Genomic DNA, 15,498 nt, shown 5'->3' with positions numbered 1-15,498 from the left:
TAACAATAAGGGGTTCTGTGTTCTTATGCTGCGGTCGTCTGGTGCACCGGTGCTGGCAGTCGTGCCTTTGAGGGGGTCTGGGAAAGAAAATTACTCAGACATTTCAAAGGTATGTTATCTTAGATGCAAAAAGACAACAGACGGCTCGCTTAAGGTAAAAATTAACCTTTGTCAAGGAAGCTACAGGCCTAGGGTGTGACGACTCTCCATGACCCGCTTTTAGTTAGGAATTTTTATGTTTAGACCATTCTGTGTGGTGACTTTCAGTCTCTGAGTTTGTAGGGCTAGCCATGCTAGCCTCCTCTGAGCTTGTCACACTGAGTATGTGGTCCCTTTTTCATCGACACCAGTTACCAAGAGGAAGCTGCTGAGGTCCAGGTGCCACCCCCGACACCCACCCCTGCCTTCGCCCCATACACATCCCAACTTGAGAGAGAGTGACCACCTAGCCAGAACTACATCTTCATTTCAGAGATGGAGAGACTTTGGGCCCAGCAAGGCTTACAGGGCTGGTTAGAGGTGCCCATGCTTCTACCATATTGGGGGTGGTGCGGGGGTGGGGACTGCCTGGTCAGACTCAGAAAGGAAGGCCAGCATTGTGTTTTACTGTTCCTGTCCTACAGCTTCCACATACTGAGGCAGCATGGAGGGACCAGAGCTAGGGGTGGGCCTCCACAGAAGCTGCCTCTCCTCTGTGGTCCAGACATGCGGGCCCCATCTTGTAACTCCTACGGCCCTGGGCAGACAAGGTGCAATGTCTACCTCCCTCTGACACTATGCTGTCGCAGACAGTCCAGGGCAAGCCCACAGAGGGTGGCGCCACTCCTGGGGTCCCCTCATGTCTCCCCGCTGGTCCCACACACATTACTGGCCTCCGTTCCCCACCAGGTGGGTCCCCCAGGCCCTACCAGGGAACCGGCGACTGACGGTATTGCTGTAAACTGGCTCCTAAAGAAGAAATGAGCCAGGGGGTCCTCGACCCCCTCACTGGTACTAGGGCGTCGCTGGCCCCTTCCTCGCCCCGGCCCAGTGCGTTCTGGGAGCCTAGATGGTACGGCTAAGGCCTGCTTACCTTTCTCCAGGCCACTCCACCCACATCCACCCCAGGCCACTGAGAGAAGAGCTCCCAGGAGTAGAATCCAGGCTTCCGAGGGCCGGGACACAAGTGGGCGGAGCGGCTGGGCCGGGCCAGCCAGGCCTTCCACAGGCCACGCCCAATCCCTGCCCCCAACCCCTGGCCCCGCCCGCCTTGTCTGCTACCCTCCCGCCTACTTTGCTCTAAGCGCAGGCTAGGAGCGGCAGCTGGGACGGCAGGTGAGGCGGCCTCCCTAGTCCCTGTGTGTGTGTGTGTGTGTGTATCCGCCCGCGCCAGGTGCTCCGATCCGAGGGCAGGGGAGGAGGGTGGGCATCACAGGAACCCTGGGCTGGGGTCCGCTGCCCGAGGGCTCTCCAGACCGGTGCTGGATGCTGGTCTCTGCTCTGAGTCTGCCCCCGGCCAGCTCCTGGCCTGCGGAAATCTCCACCGGGCCCCATTTGGGCCTCGATGGAGCTCTTCCTGCCGCCTTCGCAGCCGTCTCTGTTGCTGCTATCGCTGTTGCTGCTGCTACCCGCGGTGCCCGCGGTGTCCGGGATGCCCGTGGCGGGCGGGTCCTGGCAGTGCCCGCGCACCCCCTACTCTGCCTCCCGCAACTTTGATGTGAAGTACGTGGTGCCCAGCTTCTCCGCCGGCGGGCCGGTACAGGCCCTGTTGACCTACGAGGGCGGAGAGGACGGAAGTGCTGTGTTCGTGGCCACGCGCAATCGCCTGCATGTGCTTGGGCCTGGCCTACAGCCTGTCGAGAGCCTGGCTACCGGCCCTGCTGGGGACCCTGACTGTCAGACGTGCGCGGCCTGTGGCCCGGACCCCCACAGTGCCGCGGGGGACACAGATGCAAAGGTGCTGGTGCTGGAGCCGGCACTGCCCGCACTGGTCAGCTGCGGCTCCAGCCTGCATGGCCGCTGCTTCCTGCATGAACTGGAGCTTGACGGGACCACCCTGCACCTGGCTCCGCCAGCCTGCCTCTTCTCTGCCCGCCACAATCGGCCTGAGGATTGCCCCGATTGTGTGGCCAGCCCTCTGGGCACCCTCGTGACCGTGGTCGAGCGGGGCCATGCCTCCTACTTCTACGTGGCATCCTCACTGGACGCGGAGGTGGCCGCTAGCTTCAGCCCACACTCAGTGTCTATCCGGCGCCTCAAAGCCGATGCCTCAGGATTCGCTCCAGGTTTTGCAGCGCTGTCAGTGCTACCTGCGCACCTCGCTTCCTACCGCATCGAATACGTGTACAGCTTCCACGCAGGAGCCTTTGTCTATTTCCTGACCGTGCAGCCAGCCAGCGTGGCAGCTGCTCCTGGAGCCTTACACACGCGCCTGGCCCGGCTCAGCACGGGCGAGACCAGCCTGGGCAGCTACCGCGAGCTGGTCCTCGACTGCCGTTTTGCGCCTAAACGCCGGCGACGCGGGACCTCTGAGGGCGGGCAGCCTTACCCGGTGCTGCGGGCGGCCCACACGGCTATGGTGGGCGGCCGACTTGCCGCTGAACTGAGCATCACCGAGGGCCAGGAAGTGCTATTTGGGGTCTTTGCGACTAGCAGAGACAGCAACCCTGGTGTGAGTCCCAGCTCTGTCGTCTGTGCCTTCCCCATTGACCTGCTGGACACTCTCATTGAGCGGGGTGTGGAACGCTGTTGTGAGCCTCCGGTCCACCCGGGTCTCCGGCGAGGCCTCGACTTCTTCCAGTCGCCCAGTTTGTGCCCCAACCCGGTGAGCAGAAAAAAAGGGGCGCTCCCCTGTGTGCAGTGTGCAAGTGGCTGAATCTAGGCTGCTTCTCTTCCACCACTGAGAGGGGCTGGGAACAGGGAGGGCAAGAGGGGAGAAGTTTCCTCTTCCGCACAATTCCTTAGTGCTGGGGGTGGTGTGAGGGAATGAGCCAGACACAGGCCACACTGGAGGCTCATCTCTCAGCCGGGCTAGCTCCTGTCGCTACCCATTTTGCTCTCTCATCCTCTCACCTATTCATGGCCTCTGATTTTTTAGGCAGTTTCCCTGGTTACGTGAGAACTGGATCGCATCATAGCTGTCTTTCCGCTAGACACACTGCCAAACTCTGGGTAGAATGATGGATGTCCCCTCTTGTCTGCCCACTACACATGCCCTCAGGGACACACTCAGAAAAACACCCCTCCCCCCCTCCACACAGGCAGATGCTCACAGATTCACAGACTCATGGCTGTTCACCAACACAGTTTCGCTTTCCCTATGGGATCATTTGTTTTGCTCTGCTTTCCAAAGAGGGTGGGCAAGAGTTGTCAAAGAATGCCCCCCACCCGTGTTCCGGGGAGCTTTCTGCGCTTAGGAAATTTGAGGGCTTTTCGGGGAGCCTGCGTAGCTTGGGCTTCACTGACACACTCACTCCTGATTGTCCTCTGTGGGGTGATTTTCGGAGGCCCCAGGACATGATGAGAAGGCGGCTTTTCTCTAGTAGATTCTAGAAGACTCACCCCAGTCTTGTGCAAGCAACTGTAAACATCTGGTGGATGAGTAAAGGCTTAGGAGGGACCGGCTGGAACTGGGTCATCATTTGGGAGTCCCAGACTTTTTTTCCAGTCCCCCTTCTCACTCACCCCAAGCAGGGGGGTCTCCCAGTCCATGCCGAACTGGAGGGTCCTTCCAGCAGACCCTCCCCAGGCTCTCTCCAGCCATGGTGTCAGGGAGCTAGAGCAGATACAAATAAGACAGTCCTTAAAATGCTAAGGTCAAAACAAAAACTGATTCCTTGAAGCCACCGAAACAGTTTTACCCTAGATTACAAGAGATTAAGCCAAAGAAATGGGGTGAATGATATGGACAAGAGGTCTTTCAATGAGCTGACCCACAGTTACTGCTCTGAGTCTTTGGCTGCCCTGTGGCCCTGGCCCTGCTGTGACATTTGCCACTGACTTCTTTCCAGCTTCGATGGGTGGCCCAGAGGTGGGGGGAGAATTACATACAAGGAGGAGTGGGAGGGATCTGCACCCTGCCTCCCTCAGCTGAGCCCACTTAGACCGAGGAGGCCCTAGGGCTGGGGCTCCCTTGTCTGGGCCTGGAAGCCCTGCCTGCCCTGTTCTCCTTCCCTCCGGGGAGTCAGAACTTCTCCCCAACTTGGCTAGTGGTCAGTGGTCCAAAGATACCTGGCACGACTTGGCAGTGCCAGGCTCGAGGAGGACTAATCTGAAGCCCTGCCCAAAGGCTGGCCCAGCCCCTGGGAGGTGTGCGAACCAGCTAGTATGGTGTTTGCCTAGGGTCTGGGCACACAGCCGCCAGGGCAGCACCCACTACAGGTTTGTTGTGGCTGGTCTCGGGAAGCTAGAGGGGCTCAGAGCTGCTACCTACCTTCCGTGGGTTCAGATAGGGTGTGAGCCTTGGGGCAGTCACCTTCCTCTGTGGGGCATTGGACACTTAAGTGTTTCCAGGAGCCACAGGCCCCTAGACAAGCATGGGAACCCAGAGCTAAGGCCCTGGAACCCAGGGGCAAGCAGGAGGGGTGTGGCCCCAACTGGAGTAGGGCTTCTTTTCTACCCCTCAGCCCCACCTGTCCCTGAGTCATGCTGAAAACACCTAACTGGCATCCGGCTAGGACCAAGCCCCTTTCCTTCCTCAAGTGAGGACAGAGCCCCAATCCCTACCCACTCAGGCTACAGACCCAGAGGGTCCCTGCTCTCACCCTCGGGGCTCCTGATCAGCACTGAGGTCTGATGACTGGCTAGGCATACTTGGTTGATGCGAGCCTCAGAGGCTCCGGCCCGGGCCCTTGGAGTTAGCAAGGGAGGCTCCCAACTGTGAGGGCTGCTGAGCTCTGCCTGCACTTTGCTCCCAGCTCCAATACCTTGCATTCACACCCTGGCTTCCTGATTTCCCAGAAGCTTCCACAGCCCTGCCTTGGAGCACTGAGTGCAGCTCCCAAAACACACCACCCCCCCCACCCCCCATGTTAAGAGCAGAGGAGAGGTTAGTATTTCCCCATTCCTGGGGCCTTGCTTGGCACCTAGGCCTTCGGGCCTTGGTGTATCCCTTTTGTGCGCTGAAGGAGGTACAAGTAGCAGCTGGAAGTGCATAAGGACCTTTGCAGTCTCAGGAAAAGACCGTGTTACCAACCCCATGCTGGCCAATTAACTCGAGTTCAGCCCCCTCGTGCGGGTGGGGAAACAGAAGCCTTAAGAGGGGACAGGGTTTGCGGAAGTGCAGGGCAGGACCGGCAGGGGGCAGAAGAGGACTCTGGTCAAAAGCTCAGACTTCCAATCTGGCTCCTCTCCTGAGGGGCTTTAAGGCCTTTTTGACAAGTGTGGGGACCTCGCTGAGCCTGTTTCCTTATCCGTAAAATGGAGGTGAAGAGAGCACATTCTTTGCAGATTGGTTGTGAGGACAGAATGGGGTTGAGTCTGTAAGACTCAGTAACTCATTATCAGGATGGACATGGCAGGATCGGTAGGACAAGGCATAGAGGGAGTCTGGCCTTCCGGCCTGGACCTTCTTCCTTGGCCTCGTCACCTCTGAGAGCCCCGTGAGGTGGAGGGGGGCAGTCACTGGCAGGCCTGGGGCCTTCTCCAGGCAGGCCAGTTGAGGGGTGGGAGTTTGGGCTGCTATGGTCACTGACAGAGGCCTTAAGGGGTCAGTGTGTGGGGATGAGCCCTGACTCCTTCCCTGACTTCCCCAGCCTGGCCTCGAGGCCCCCAGCCCCAACAACAGCTGCCGCCACTTCCCTCTGCTGGTCAGCAGCAGCCTCTTACGTGTGGACCTGTTCAATGGGCTGTTAGGACAAGTGCAGGTCACTGCGCTGTATGTGACGCACCTCAACAATGTTACGGTGGCCCACATGGGCACGACTGATGGGCGCATCTTACAGGTAGGTCCCTCATCTCCCCAGCCTCTTGTCCCTGGGTCCCCATCCCCGTTCTCATTTTGCTAACAGCTGACTGTCCCCAGGTGGAGCTGGCCAGATCTCTCAACTACTTGCTGTATGTATCCAACTTCTCACTGAGCAGCAATGGGCAGCCCATGCAACGAGATGTCAGTCGCCTTGGGGACCACCTGTTCTTTGCCTCTGGGGACCAGGTAAGGTGGACAAGGTCAGGGCCTGGGGCCAGGGCTGTGGGAGCACAGCCTTCCCAACCAATTGAGGGAGGCATTGACATGCAGGTCTCACCACCCTGATCTACTGATCTATGGATCTCTGGGGCCTACGCTGCCCAACCCTCTTCGGCCACTCCTGAGCCACCTTTCTGCCACTCAAAGGTCTTCCAGGTACCCATCCAGGGCCCTGGCTGCCACCACTTCCTCACCTGTGGGCGATGTCTGCGGGCACAGCGTTTCATGGGCTGTGGCTGGTGTGGGGGCATGTGTGGCCGGCAGAAGGAGTGTCCTGGCTCTTGGCAACAGGACCATTGCCCACCCGAGCTTACTGAGGTATGGCTTGCCTGGCAGGGCACAGGTAAGGGTGGGACGAGCTGTGCCTGGGGTGGGGGATCAGTAGGTCTTGACCATGATCATGATTGTCCTCAGGCCTGGGGTGTCCGCAATAGCTGTAAGGAGGGCATTCTTGGCAGAGGTAATGGCACATGCAAAGATGTGGAGGCAGAAAAATGCTTGAGTGAGGACCACCAAGTGACCTAGAATGACTGGGGTGTGGGCCAGGCAAGGGGTGAGGCAGAATGGTTTGGGGGAAGCAGACAGGGCTGAGAGGCTACAGAGGGACTCAGGCTCTCTGCTCCCCCTCCAGTTCCATCCCCACAGTGGACCCCTAAGGGGCAGCACTAAGCTGACCCTGTGCGGCTCTAACTTCTACCTACACCCTGCGGGTCTGGTGCCTGAAGGCACCCATCAGATCACCGTGGGCCAAAGTCCCTGCCGACTGCTGCCCAAGGACAGTTTAAACCGCAGGTACAACTGGTCCCTCCTGCCTTGTTTATCCCTGATGGGGGCAACCCAACAGTCCCTTCCCTATGAGACCCTACCCTGTGCTTATTGGGGGTCAGGAGGTATGAGGCGACCCGCAATGGCTCTGGCTGCTTTTGTGTCTAGGGAGACAACTCTGTCCCTTCCTGAGCCTGCATATGCCCTACCTATCTCTTGAGTCATGATCTGAGAAAAGTTAATCCCTGCCATGCTAGACTCTGCCTGCCCTGGAAGAAGGCATGGATGGAGAGAGACCATCCTCAGTCTCAGAGCAGACTTGTGGTTTGTTGTGGGCATGCAACCAGGCCTGTGCGACTCTGGCTGACCTTGATTTCCCTGGTACTCCAGCCCACTTTCCTGGAAAGGCTTTGTAGAGGAGCTTGAATGTGAGCTGGAGCCCGTGGGCACACAGGCAGCCGGGCCTGCTAACATCAGCCTCAACGTGACTGACATGCCACCGGGCAAGCACTTCCGGGTAGATGGCACCTCCATGATACAAGGCTTCTCTTTCGTGGTGAGGCCAACTCGCCTTGTCTGTGTTCTTGGCCAGCTGGGCAGGGAAGGGCTTGGAGTGGAGGGTCTCCGACACCGAGCTAAGCCACCTCTATATCCTCTTAGGAGCCAGTGCTGAAGGAAGTACAACCCCTCTTTGGCCCACGGGCAGGGGGCACCCGTCTCACCCTGAAGGGCCAAGGCCTGTCTATAGGTACCAGCCGGGCTGTACTGGTCAATGGGACTGAGTGCCCACTGGAATGGTAAGTGCCAGCAGGCAAGGGGATGATGAGAGGCCATGGGGATTGACCTAAGTCACTGGGTGGGGCTTGGATCCCTGTCAGGACAGAGGGAGAAGGTCTCAGTCACATGGTCAGGTTCAGGAAGAAGGGTCTGTTGCCTCTTCCAGTCCGCAGGTGGTTTGGGGATCACAGAGTATTTTGGCTCCTGCCAAGGCCATGGGGAACCTGTTTCCTATCTACCTTTTTGGAGGTCTTCCTGGGACTGCCCTATCTTTAGATAGACCCATAGAGTATGGGCAGGGGGGAAGATGACCAGCAGAGGAACTGGGAGGAATCGACAGACCCTTGGAGAAGGAAGGCCGGCCATCACCTGGAGGGTAACCCTGAGTCTGGTCCCCCTGTTCTGCAGGATCAGCGATGAAGAGCTTTTATGTGCTACACCCCCCAGCACTGCCTTGGCCAGCATTCCCATTCGCCTGCAGGTGGGGGGCGCCGAGGTGCCTGGCTCCTGGACCTTTAACTACCTGGAAGATCCCGTCGTGCTGGGCATCAGTCCTAATTGTGGCTACGCGTAAGTGTCACCTTGAACACTCTGGTCTCTTAGGACTGAGGGAGCCAGCCTCAGAGAGCACCTGAAGCCCACCACCTGGCTCTCCTCCACAGCGGCTCCCATGTCACCGTCCGTGGCCGACATCTGACTTCAGTGTGGCACCTAGTGCTGTCATTCTATGACGGACTTGAGGCAGTAGAAAACAGGGTGAGTGGGTGCTGGCAGCTTCCAAGCGGGCACTGACCAGGAGGGAGGAAGGCTGGACCAGTCCCTTGAGTTCCAGCCCCACCCCATGCTGGTGAGGAGACTGGGGTGGCCGTAGGCGGGGTGCCTGGCTAACAACTCTCGCATGGGCTCCACGCAGTGTGAGGGGCAGCTCCCGGAGCAGCATTGGTGCCGCCTGCCCGAATATGTGGTCCGAAGCCCCCAGGGGTGGGAGACAGGGAGCCTGAGTGCCTGGGGGGATGGAGCCGCTGGCTTCACACTTCCTGGCTTTCGCTTCCTGCCCCCACCCCATCCACCCAGCACAGACCTGGCCCCACTGAAGCCCGAGGAGCATGTCATTAAGTTCCAGGTAAGGGGGGGATGGAGGCCGGGGATGGTGGAGAGTTAGGGCTGAAGCCTGCCCAAGGGAGATGGGGGCACTGGCCAGTCCTCATGACTGTCTCTGCAGTACATTGGACTAGGAGCTGTGGCTGATTGTGTGGGTGTGAACGTGACTGTGGGTGGTGAGAGCTGCAAGCACGAGCTCCGGGGGGATGTGGTCATCTGCCCCCTGCCCGCCTCCCTGCAACTGGACAAGGATGGCGCCCCACTGCAGGTAGGCAGCTAGCTGGCTTTTCACAGGATACTTGGGCCACGGCCTGCAGGCTGGGCCTGAGCTGTCACCTGCCCCCAGGTGTGTGTAGATGGTGAATGTCACATCCTGGGCAGAGTGGTGCGGCCAGACCCAGAAGGGGTCCCACAGGGGATGCTCCTAGGTGTCCTGCTGGCCCTGCTCCTGCTTGTGGCTACACTGGCCACCGCATTGGTCTTCAATTACCGGCGGAGAAGGCAGCTAGGTGAGCTCTCCACTCCCATCTTGACTCAGCCCCTAACCCCAAACAATGGCATCTCCAAGTCCCTATATCCTCTCTCTGCTCAGGCCTTGAGGGTCTACCCACACCTCTGCGGTAAGGGTTGGCCTCTAGGAGTTTGGAGAGGCTGGCCATCAAGGGCTGTCTTTCCACAGTCCTTTCTCTGAACCTGGATGACCCAGCCTCCTTGGACCAAACCACTAGAGCCACACCTCTGCCTGTGTTCCATTCAGGCTCTGAGTACAGAAATGGCCTTGGTGAGATGGCAGAGGTGCTGGAAGCTGGGGCCATATCCTCTGCCCGAGAAGACCCTCACTCCCTCTCCTCCACAGCAGCCCCTGCTGTAGATGGTCTGTGTTCCAGCACTTGGGTCCACAGAGCATCCTTTTCAGACAGTGGGGATGGGTCCTGTATCCCACTGCTGCAGACAAAGTCCATCCAGCTGGGAGTCCTGGACTCTGCACTCCTGGCTGAGGTCAAGGATGTGCTGATTCCCCATGAGCGAGTAGTCACCCACAGTGACCGAGTCATTGGCAAAGGTATGGGGCCAGGCCAGGTGGTGCTGGGGCAGGTATGCAGTCCTGAGATGACATTGGCTCAAGGGACAGTTGGACAGTGCTCTGCTCTCGCCTTCTCATTAACCTGTGTGACCTTGGGCAAACCATGAGCCTCCAGTTGCTCATTTGTGAAGTAGTAATTAGTTCTGTCTTCAGTAGGTTCTGGTGCAGATTAAGCGGGCCTGGGAGGGTGCCATCACATAGCTTCTGCTTGCTTTTAATGTTAGATTGACTAATTGGTTCTCTGAGGTCTGGTTGCCAATGAGAGGGTGTGGTGCAAGCACCTGGCACTGGGGCACGTCTCATCATGTCCCCTCACCAGGCCACTTTGGAGTTGTCTACCACGGAGAATACACAAACGAGGCCCAGAATCGGATCCACTGTGCCATCAAGTCGCTGAGTCGTAAGTGGGGCAGAGGCTGGGCCAGTCCTCATCACTGCTGTGCCACCACCTCGCTGAGTGACCCTTAGCCAGGAGACCCTTCTTCTCCATTTCCCCATCTGACCCTTGTAAAGGATGCCCCTGCCCTGGGCCTGACACACGCTGCTCTGCAGGCATCACGGAGCTGCAGGAGGTGGAGGCCTTCCTGCGTGAGGGGCTGATCATGCGCGGCCTGCACCACCCAAACGTGCTGGCTCTCATCGGTATTGTGCTGCCACCCGAAGGGCTGCCCTGGGTGCTGCTGCCCTATATGCGCCACGGAGACCTGCTCCAGTTCATCCGCTCACCCCAGCGGGTCGGTGCTTAGCTGGCCCTGGGTCAGGGGGCTCGGGCGGCAGCTGGGGATGGAGCTGCTCTGCACTTGCCTGCTGACCCATCTTTGCCCCTAGAACCCCACAGTGAAGGACCTCATCAGCTTCGGCCTGCAGGTAGCCCGTGGCATGGAGTACCTAGCAGAACAGAAGTTTGTGCACCGGGACCTGGCTGCTCGGAACTGCATGTGAGGGGCCAAAGCAGTTGGGGGGAAGCAACGGGCCAGGGCGCCAGGCTCTATAGCTGCCCCGACGGCACTTCAGGGAAGGACCTAAACTGCAGCCCTTGCTGCACACTCCTGGGCATGGCCTCCCCTCTCTGGGCCTGTTTTCTTGTCTGTCCAGTACAGTTTAGATTGGATTCTGTGGCCCTGAAACCCTGTGAAGACCTGAAACAGGTAGGTTCAAGGCATGGCGGGGGCCAGTTCATCTGTGATTCCTCTCTCCCAGGCTGGATGAGTCATTCACAGTCAAAGTGGCTGACTTCGGCCTGGCCCGTGGCGTCTTGGACAAGGAATACTACAGCGTTCAACAGCACCGCCATGCTCGCCTGCCTGTCAAATGGATGGCCCTGGAGAGCCTGCAGACCTACAAATTCACCACCAAGTCTGATGTGGTGAGGCCCCACCTCCCTCAGTCTGCGTGGCTTCAGTGTCCTGGGAGAATACTGAGCTTTGCCCATTCAGCTCTGGATAATGATCTGAGCCCAGGGGATCTCTAAGCTGGGCAGGTGCCCTCACAGCCCATTTGCCCACCTCTTGGGCAGGAGAAAGCTATGAATTCATTGGCTCCTCACGGGCCCTCCAGGCCCTGCCCTGCACCAACTCCGGAAGGCTCAGGTGGTGGGAGGAGACTTAGGGAAGATGCTTGTGAGGTATGGAGGAAGGGCTCTGGTTGGAGAATGGAGCCCCCATTTCTAGCTAGAGTGATCTGGGAGGTAGAAGACCTGGGAGCTCCACCTACCCCAAATTTGGGGTAAGGCTTAAGTCTCCTCACCTTTCCTGTCCCACAGTGGTCGTTTGGTGTGCTGCTATGGGAGCTGCTGACCCGGGGTGCCCCACCATATCCCCACATTGACCCATTTGACCTCACTCAGTTCCTGGCCCAGGGTCGCCGCCTGCCCCAGCCTGAGTATTGCCCTGATTCTCTGTGAGTATATGGAGGTGATGATGGGGAGGGAGCTGGGCCCCAGAGACAAGGAGCCAGCCAGAGACAGTGGTCCTGCCTGGTTCTTGCCTGGTTCTCATCTTCTGGTTGACCCAGAAAGGGACCCTGTCTGGACCTTAGTTTCCTCATCTGTGGACTGGCTCCTCCCCCATTAAGGCTGGGTGCTGGGATGATATCATGGTTGCCATGGTAACAGCATTCCCAACTTTGAGTCTGGGTTGAGGCCAGTGATGTGATTTCCCAGCACTCCTCCCACCCCCGCCAAGGGGGGCTGTTTTCCATCTTCTCCACTCACTTAACCCAAGGAAAGATTCCATTAGCTCCCACACTAGCCCCCTCCACACCTCTAGATCAGATGTTTTTCCACTGGATCTAGGTTCAGATTCCCTGTTCCTGGAGGCATGGCAGCCGTGTCGTCAAAAGTGCATGTGGGATGGCTTTGGTGCCAAAGTTCACCTTAAGCATCTCAGCTCTGCCCAGGTCTTTGTGGTTAGACCAGGAAGAACCAGGTCATGGGTCTTATCTCAGGCTGCATTCCAGAAGGAATGAGTACCCCTGCCTCACAGCCCTGCCTGCCTCGGGTCTGGTCTTCATTGTTCACATCACTAACCCTTCTGGTTTGGAGTGAGGGAAGTCAACTTCACTGCCTGTCTGCCTCCCGCTGAGGCTCCCTGGAACAAACTCTGAGTTGGAGATTTATGTGCAGAGGGTTTATTGGGAGGTCGGGGCCTAGGGAAGCAGGACTGGGCAGGCAGGGAAATTGGGCTGCGATGCAGATGAAACAGAGGCTGCAGCCCACCCCACGGGACTGCTCGAGCTGAGATGGCCCTTTAGAGTTTTCTGCAATGAAGATCAAGGGGCCAGGTCTTTGCACCAGACTAATCAGTGACTGGTTCCAGCCGTCCCTGAGATGGGAGTGTGAACTTGGAGGAGACAGTTCTCTTCTGTCTAGGGCAGTTCCTAGAGAGGACCTCAGCCTCCAGCAGTCAGCAGCCACGGGAGAACGAAGAGGGGATCTGGGTGGTACATCCACCACACCAGGTCAAGTCCTTCCTCCTCTCTGGGCCTCAGTTTCCTCATCTCTAAGTTGGGATGGTAACAGTACCACCCTCAGAGAGTGTGGTGAGAATTATGTGAAATTATCATGTATAGGGCACTTAGAGTATCATTTAAGGCAGGGATGACATTCCCAAGATAAAGGGGCAACTATTAGGACCCACTAGGCAAACCCAGAGAAATCCTGCTGCAGAACCATGATGCCACTGGTGCTGCCTCTCGCGTCCCTGTCTCAGGATTTTAAACCCCAATTTCATTGGACCTGGGTTTCCTTCCTAGACATGTGATGATAACCATGATAGCTTGTGATCTGGGTCCTAAGCTAAGCACTTCATGGGCATCCTGTCACCTTATGCCCCATAGTTCTGGGATCAGAGGATCCCAGAGGCACAGAGATGTTAAGGAATTTGCCCAGAGTCACATAGCCCAGGACACAGAGGGCACAGGAGCCCAAGCGCTTAACCCCTTAGGCAATTCGACCTCTCTCAGGCTGGGGAGGCAGGACTGGAACAGCAACCACAATGAGAAGAGCTGCCCCTGATTGGGCTATGCTCGGCACTGGGTGCTGTTACCTGTCCTCACGCCTACGTGGCTCGCCAGGGGAGGAACAGGGAGGGTGAGGTTATGCCCTGGCCCTGACATTCTCCTCCATCTGCAGGTACAAAGTGATGCAGTGCTGCTGGGCAGCGGACCCTGCGGCACGACCCACCTTTGGAGCACTAGCAGGAGAAGTAGAGCAGCTGGCGGCAGCTCTGCGTGGGGACCACTACGTGCAGCTGCCTGCAGCCTACGTGAACCTGGGCCTTGGCACCTCGGAAGAGGCAAATGTGCCCCTAGAACAGTCACCGTCCACACCTGTGCACCGGCGCACTGCACGGCCCCGGCCCCTCTCAGAGCCAACACTACCCACGTGACTTCAGCCCTAGGTGGGCCCTGAGGGGCCGGACCTACATAGCCCCTCCAGGAAGTTAATTCCACGCTGCCTCTGGGCCACGCCAAGCGAGGGGGTGGCCTGAGCTGCCCCCTGCCACATCCCTGCTCCTTAACATTCAGGAGCTATAGAAGAGGAGCAGGGCACATTGGCCCCTCACTGCACAGAGGGTGCCAGTGAGGGTGATCCTGGATGCAGCGAGTACTTATGGAGCGCCAGCTGTGTGCCTGGCACACTGGGCATCAGGGACTCAACGGTGACCAGACAATGACCCATGAACCAGTAAATTAAACAAATAACTCTTTAGTGCAAATCGTGCTAAATGCCATGAAAGGAAAAGACAGGTGGCTTTGGGGGAAGGAAGGACAGCTTTAGACAGAAAGAAGGGTACAGCGGTGAGGGTCACCCTAGCAGGGGACGGTTCTGCTGAGACTGTGAGGTGGGAGCTGTGCCAGAAGCAGAGCTGGAGGGAGAGAGATCCTAAGGCTGGAAAGGGGTTGGGTCGTCAAGAAGGCTCCAGAGAACAGGGAGGTAGGCAAGACTGGATCCAGGTTTTAAGGCCCCCTAGGATTTTGGGATGGAACCAAGATGGGTGGGTTGAGTACTCAGGCATGCAGCAGCCAGGAGGGCTTCTCCCACCACCCAGTCTGCCTGTCTCCTGCCCTGGGCCCCAGCCCCCCACCAGGGCTCCCTGCGCCACCGCCAGCCTCCTCCTCCACCACATACACTGTCAGGGCATGGAGCCTTGCTCCCCCACCCCCCACCCCTGCCAGCATTGTCCTTGTAGCCTTGAGAGAGATGAGCCAGCAGCAAGGTCTCAGCTCCACACTTTCCAGGCACCAGCTTCAAGGTGCTGACTGCCCAGGTTATTTATACTTGTCAAGGCCACTCTATAATAGCCACTAGAGCGGCAGGTATCACAGGAGAGGGGGAACGGCTTCAGTCTCATGCTAACCCTCGCCATGCCCTGGATGCCGAGGGGCAGCTGGGCCCTGCTGGCGTGGATAGCTGGGGTGCCAGAGCATGCATCGTGGTGGTTCCCCTCTCTTGCTCAGGATCCCCATAGCCTCTATTCTGCCAGTTTGGGAGACCCCACTTCACCCCAAGGGGAGCATCCTCCCTCTCCTGTGAGTCCCCAGCTCTTTGCCATGTCACACATGGAGCTCTGGGTTTGGGGCAAGAACTCCCTAGTAAGCAGAGCGGGGGTCTTACTGGGACTGGCGCTGCCCAGTGTTCTCTATCCATACTGCCGCCTACTCTGTCACCTCAGGCCAGAAGGAGGCCCATTTTGGGGGAGCCTAAGGACCCTGGGGACAGGTGGGTAAAGCTTAAAACAAGATTCTTCTAGTCATTTGCAGATGTCCAAAGATCAGGGGCCCATGAGCTGGAGAGGGATAGAGACAGACTCTGTCTGCCTGTTCACCACTGCACCACTGCCGCCAGCTCAGAACAGGTGCCGAGGAGGCTGTAGCCTTGCATTCATCCAGAGACTCCTTGTCTCTGTGTGGGGAGTGGACAGTTGTTTCGCTCCTGAGGCTGGGAGAGAGGTGAGTGGAACGTCTCGGGTACCCCCGCAGCCGTGGTCCCTATAATACCAGTTAATTGGTATTATCCTTCTGACTTGCAATCCCTGTGCCCTACCATCATCCTGAATGTCTGAGAGTCACTTAGAGCACCAGGCCCTGGATGGGGAGTGAGGAGAAG

The 15,498-nt window shown here is 58.1% G+C and overlaps 1 protein-coding gene across 7 annotated transcripts; it reads left to right on the top strand.

Moving 5' to 3' along the window:
- Positions 1-1,257: 1,257 nt before the first annotated feature.
- MST1R (macrophage stimulating 1 receptor) lies at positions 1,258-14,107 on the top strand. Of its 7 annotated transcripts, none has more exons than XM_039837803.1 (20): positions 1,258-1,314; positions 1,571-2,803; positions 5,733-5,921; positions 6,002-6,130; positions 6,311-6,481; positions 6,795-6,955; positions 7,319-7,484; positions 7,589-7,725; positions 8,114-8,275; positions 8,368-8,461; positions 8,619-8,828; positions 8,928-9,074; positions 9,153-9,315; positions 9,486-9,869; positions 10,210-10,290; positions 10,443-10,624; positions 10,719-10,828; positions 11,091-11,256; positions 11,653-11,789; positions 13,522-14,107. In XM_039837803.1, exons 2-20 carry the CDS (start codon positions 1,631-1,633, stop codon positions 13,775-13,777), a joined length of 4,218 nt encoding a protein of 1,405 aa, XP_039693737.1. In that variant the 5' UTR covers positions 1,258-1,314; positions 1,571-1,630; the 3' UTR covers positions 13,778-14,107. The 7 variants fall into 7 exon arrangements, with proteins under 7 accessions (XP_039693737.1, XP_039693738.1, XP_039693736.1 ...); XM_039837804.1 differs by having other exon boundaries at positions 1,308-2,803; positions 9,564-9,587; positions 9,666-9,869; XM_039837802.1 differs by having other exon boundaries at positions 1,308-2,803; positions 9,486-9,587; positions 9,666-9,869.
- The last annotated feature ends 1,391 nt before the right edge of the window (positions 14,108-15,498 follow it).

Source organism: Pteropus medius, unplaced genomic scaffold, assembly GCF_902729225.1.
Source record: "Pteropus medius unplaced genomic scaffold, Ma_sr-lr_union100, whole genome shotgun sequence".
Lineage (NCBI taxonomy): Eukaryota > Metazoa > Chordata > Mammalia > Chiroptera > Pteropodidae > Pteropus > Pteropus medius.
The sequence above is the reverse complement of the archived record's forward strand: the minus strand, read 5'-3'. Positions and strand labels throughout refer to the sequence as shown.